The sequence below is a fragment of the Ammodytes marinus genome (assembly GCF_949987685.1).
Source record: "Ammodytes marinus genome assembly, chromosome: 11".
Taxonomy (NCBI): Eukaryota; Metazoa; Chordata; class Actinopteri; order Uranoscopiformes; family Ammodytidae; genus Ammodytes; species Ammodytes marinus.
Genome location: NC_137215.1, coordinates 16,824,649 through 16,830,707, shown reverse-complemented (window position 1 = coordinate 16,830,707; position 6,059 = coordinate 16,824,649). Strand labels below are relative to the sequence as shown.

Here is a 6,059-nt window from a genome sequence, read left to right as displayed (position 1 = left end):
AACCTAATCTCAAGGTGACTTCAATAGAAGAAAAAAACATCTATTCTAAAACCCTCACATGTTGCATCTAACTGACCACAGGATGACTGCATTATCAACTCTACATGAGTGGACTCTTTGATCTTGCAAGTAAAACATTCTCTCTGCTTTTTTTCTCCCACTCTATGTTTCAGATGCATGTTTTCAGAAGGCTGGGATGGACAGTTTGATGCTGGGGGCTGGTGACACTGAAGTCAGGGTGAGATGGCCTTAAGTGGCAACACGAGCCAGTCTTTACCGTCAACGACAGCTCTGCCTCTGCCCTTCAACAGCTCCACCTCTCCACACTCCGTGGCGTGGGAGGTGGCACAAGCTGGTCGGAAATCGGTGCAGGAGTGGAACAGGACGCAGCTCCTCTTAGACTTCGCTGTTCTTGGGCATGATGAACATTGCCCCATGTCTTCCGTCCTCACTGTGTGTCTTGTAGTGTGGTACAGCATCACAATGGTGCTGGGGCTGGTGGGAAACATCGGCCTCATCTGCGTCATTGCCCATCGCAGAGAAAAAGTCAACGTCACCAGCATTTTCATCTGCAACCTTTCCTTCTCTGACATTCTGGTGTGTGTTTTTTGCCTCCCCTTCACTGTCATATACACTCTCATGGACCATTGGGTGTTTGGGTCGCTGTTGTGCAGGCTGGTGCCGTTCATCCAGTGCGTGTCCGTGACCGTGTCTGTGCTGTCCCTGGTGTTCATTGCTCTGGAAAGGCATCAGCTCATCATTAACCCCTCTGGGTGGAAGCCGAGCATTCCTCAGGCGTACGCAGCGCTCTTTCTCATTTGGATTCTGGCCGGCTTCAACTCCTCGCCTTTCCTGGCCTTCCAGCTCCTCACAAACGAGCCCTACACCAATGTGACGCTGCCCCAGTCTCCACTCCATCACCAAGCCTCTCCTCAGCCTTACCTCAATGCATCCACACCTCAACCTGTTTCCCACATGTATAATAACTCATCTGCGCTCCCAAATTCATACCACAACGTCTTTTCTTATTTTGCCACCTCTCCGCATATGGAGGCCTGTCTGGAGCACTGGCCATCCCAGCAGCAGAGGCTGGCTTACACCACATGGCTCCTGCTGTTCCAGTACTGTGGTCCACTACTGTTGGTCCTCCTCTGTTACGTACGAGTTTTCGTGCGCCTTCGCCACCGCAAAGACATGCTGGACCGCACCAGGAGCCTAGAGAGCCAGCGCATGACCCATAGCCGCCGGATCAACATCATGCTGGTGGCCCTCATAACGGCCTTCGCTCTTTGCTGGCTGCCACTCACGATCTTCAACGTGGTGTCAGACTGGAACCAGGAGGCACTGCCTATCTGCCACCACAACCTGCTGTTCTCCCTCTGCCACCTGCTGGCCATGTCCTCCACATGCATCAACCCCATCATCTACGGCTTCCTCAACTCCAACTTCCGGCAGGAAGTGAGAGAAGTGCTCATGCACTGCCGCTGCGGCCCGCCAGAAGACGAGTTTGAATGTGTCCCCATGTCCACAGTGCAAATGGAAGTGTCCCGCACGTCTGTGCCTATGAACTGGAGGAGCAACTCTGATGTTACGACATAAATCTGTCTGACCTCATCCAAATCAATACTCCCACCTGGTCACTTAGGGTGTATTCACACAGGGAAAGTCCGCTAGTTCACTTGCTTTGGTCCAGACCAAATAGAATTTAGATTTTTTTTGTTTGGTGTGGTCCACTTTCATATTGCCCCTTTTGCAAGTGAACCAGCATTACGAAGCAGAACCACACGTGATATGAGGTAATTCATTCATTGGACAGACATTCTGGGGTGGAGAGAAGCAGGAAGTGAACACTGCGAAATATATAATTGATATAATATAGGGTTGAAAATAATAAATAAATAGGCATCTAGCCTATAAATAAAAAAGAAAAACACCAAATGATTGTTGTTTCATATGGTTATAAGATGTAGGCCTATGTCAGTGCCACGTTATGTGGCTTGTAGCCTACCATGTGAAACGTAATTTTTACTGTACTTTTGCTGCTGGACGCGCGGCTCGCGAGAAGAATAGACACACAGCTGATTTAGCTGTACAGCTGAGCTGTGTGTCAGTTCGGCGCAGCTCAGCTCCAAACTGAAACGGGGATAGTATAAACGGTGGCCGGGAAGCAACATAAAAACACACACTTCATGCAAAGCGCAGCGTGAACCTGTTGGCACTGTACGTGAGACGCTCCCCTCTCCTTCATCTGATTGCTGAACACATCAGCATGTTTACGCGTCACTATCAAATGTAATATATTCGCTCGGGGCTCCCGGTCAAACCATAACTAATCTTCCTAACAATGGCGACAACAACACTGTCCCATAATGTGAAGCTGATGGCGATGTATTAAAAAAGTTAAGAAAGAAAAGGCACAGTGCTTCCTGCAATTGGGTCGGATCGAGTCCGGCCGAATTCACACCACAAACGAACTGCAGCAGAGTGCGCTTTGAAGCGCATCGAGACCACCTCTTCAGCTGGGTCTCGGAGCGTTTGTATGGTCCGCCCCCGAGTGCGATTGCTGTATTCACACATGTCTGAAAGATGCGCACCGAAGGCGGAAGTGCACCTGAGTTCGTTTCAACCGAACTAAACAAGGCATGTGTGAATACACCCTTAGATCCGCCTCCTCCATCAACCTACACGTCCCCCCAGCTCGTCTGTCCACCATGGGGGCTCGAGCTTTCAGCCGCTCCGCCCCACGCCTCTGGAACAGCCTTCCCCCGGACATTAGAAATATGGACTCACCTCTCACCTTAAAATCCCACCTTAAAACACATTTATTTAGGCAGGCATACTCACCCATGGACTGAAAATCTGCTGCAAGCTCTGTGCTTTTTAAACTTGTTTTAATTGTGTTTTTGCCTTGTTTTATGCTTGTTAGGCGACCTTGAGTGCCCCGAAAGGCGCCATATAAAATAAATGCATTATTATAAAGGGTACTCTTGTTGTAGGATGTTTACAATATTGCTGTGTGTGTTCTACCTTTGCAGCTACACCTACAGTGCAGCAGTTATGACAGTCAGTGGGTTGAAGTGACAGTGCAGAAAGCTATAATTTTGGTTTATCTTATTCTGAAGTACTTATAAAAAAGGACTATGTTGATGTAAAACATTTTTTTTCAAAATAATGTGTTATTTGCACTTGTTTTGTGTTGTAATGTGTCCCATGGATTATTGCATTTCTTACAGTATACGTTTTGCAGTAAACAACTATACAACAAATAAATCAACATAAAAGGAAATTATAATTTGTGACCTGTTGGAAGACAATTTAACTGTGACTTCATAGAGCGACTGCCAATTCCATATAGGCTATTGAAACATTTTACACAGAGGAAAATGGAAAATCTGAATCTAATAGCCTTGGCTGCTACTGGTGTTTTTCTTACATTTTAAAAATGTTTGTATTATTGGCAATTGTGCTGTGTAACTGGTGTGTACACTTTTACAGGGAAGAAAAAATAGAGCATCTTGTTTTGTTGTTTATGCGACTTAAATAGTTTATTGAATTGTTAAATTATACTTTTTATTTAGATGTATGTTTAATAAAAACAGAGATTACATAAAATGTGTTTTCAAGTCAATTAATGGATATTAGAATAAGTTTAATCATCAAAATATCTTCTACCATAAGTCATGACCATAGCCTACATGTAGGTCTATAACAGAAATTCAATTTTAATTTTCCTTAATTAGGCTATGCTATGCACTAAAAAAGTATAGGCCTATTTTATATAGGCTATATAATAAGATAATATATACTTTATTAATTTGCTCTCATATATAAATTGTTTGATCATAAGCTACACCTTTGTAATGTTTTTTGGACTTATGCATATCATTTGCCCTGGAAACTAAAGGTTTGAAAAGGACATCAACTGTTGGCATGGTAGCATTCAACAAGTTCAGCCTCATACCAGCTCCTGGAGGCAGTGGAAAACGAATTAACAATTCTAAAGAAGTGGTTTGACATTAATAAGCTGTCTTTGAACCTAAAAAAAACTAAATGTATTATCTTTGGCAATAAGAAAATTAACGAACAGGATAAACTTAAGATTAATGATGTTGAAATTGAGCGTGTAAATGAAAATAATTTTTTGGGAACCATAATCGATAATAAACTTAACTGGAAACCACAGATAAATAATATAAAATGAAAAATATCAAAAACCATTGTAATATTGTACAAAATGAAAAATATAACGCATATAGAACAAACATCAACCACATTTTTTTACTGCAGAAAAAAGCCATAAGAATTGTAAATCATGCTAATTATGCATCAACAAATCCTCTTTTCATTAAACTCCACGCCTTGAAATTAGAAGATATAGGTTTCCTCAGAACGGCAGTTTTTATGTACAAGGCACATCACAGAACACTTCCGCACTGCATCCAGGAGCTGTTTGGGGCTAGAGAGGGTCATTACAAATTAAGAGGTTCACATATGTTTAAAAGTAGCTACAAGGGCAAGAACAAACACCAAAAGCAGGTGCATTTCCGTTAAAGGTATCAACCTATGGAACCAATTATACTACGAACTAAAAACGTGCAGCTCTATTAAAAAATTCAAAAAAAAAATCAAAACCAAGATAATAGAAAAATATAAAACTTCATTATGACATCAATACTAAGAGCATTACCAATATTACTCCTGTAAATTTGACAGCTGTGTACATGTTTTTTTATGTATGGAGGAAATGTATATATATATTTATATTTTAAATGTATCCATTTGTTTTGTTTTTTGTTTATTATTTGTTGTTGTTTTTATTTTCTTATTTTTTTATCAATAACTCTAAATGTAATAATAGTAACCAACTATAATCAAACTAACTGTGTAAATCAATACAAGGAAATGTATTGCACTTACACATAGAGGGAGTCCCCAGTAGAGTGTTGATATGTATGTATATGGTAACACTGTACACTATGAAATATGGAATAGAATGTATAGAAAGTATAGTAATGTATAACTACAACCAAACTATAACGGTGTAAATCCATATTGTGTTGCATTGTTTTAAATGTTCAGGTTATTGCTTTGTTTTTGCTTTTTTTTAAATATTGTATTGTATTACATTGTATTATGTTATGGTATATTACATTGCATTGTTTTGTATTATATTATAGTATATTATATTTCATAGTATTGTATTATATTATGTTGAATTATATTTTATTTTATTATATTATATGTATGTTATATTTATGTTATTACATTGTATCATATTATATTAGTATGTTATGTTGTTATATTTAGTTTTTGTAATACATTATATATTTAAAATATAACAATATGTAAAGAGGGTAGGCATAATAAGCCTCGGCTTCGTCCTATACCCTTTTTCGGCCATTGTTACTTTTAAAAGTAAATGATTGATCTTGTTTTTTTTTATTGTGTCTTTGTGGTCATGGACCGAAAATAAAAATTCTACTACTACTACTACTACTACTATATGAAACATCACCTGTGATAATTTACTTAGGTTTAAAGGGACACTGTGTAATATGACATCATCTAGAAAGTTCTAGAATGCAACGCTCCCTGGGTAACCCCAACCCTTTAGAATAATAACAGAAGATACAGTACTTCAAGGACAAGAACAATTCTAAATTTTAAACAATGCACCTGATGACATTCCAAAAACATGGATTCCTCCATACGACTTGCCTGCTCAATGTACAAAATGTAATATTAATATTTGTAATTCTCCGCTCAGGAGGATAATTCAGATTATTGGCAGAGGTGATTTTACACCAATGAGGACATATTTATGAATGAGGATATTGATTTGAGCTAATAAATTACTTAAAATGTTACACAGTGTCCCTTTAAACCATGGACATATAAAGAAACCAGTCTATAATGATAATAACACTAAATTAAACATAGCGCTTTTCAAGAACTCAAAGCTCAAAGCATGGACATCGAAGTCGTTTACACGCTTCTGGACTGGAAGTGACATATCTCCTTATCAGCCAATCGTGGCTCTACGTCCCAGAATGCATCGC

At 39.6% G+C, this 6,059-nt stretch overlaps 1 protein-coding gene across 1 annotated transcript; it reads left to right on the top strand.

Annotated features, from left to right (window-relative positions):
- Nucleotides 1-243: 243 nt before the first annotated feature.
- On the top strand, nucleotides 244-1,599 carry LOC307257627 (neuropeptide Y receptor type 4-2-like; the record flags this gene model as incomplete). The annotated part of the gene is made up of 1 exon (XM_080036886.1): nucleotides 244-1,599. The coding sequence occupies one exon, from the start codon at nucleotides 244-246 to the stop codon at nucleotides 1,597-1,599; it is 1,356 nt and encodes a 451-aa protein (XP_079893012.1).
- Between the last annotated feature and the right edge of the window lie 4,460 nt (nucleotides 1,600-6,059).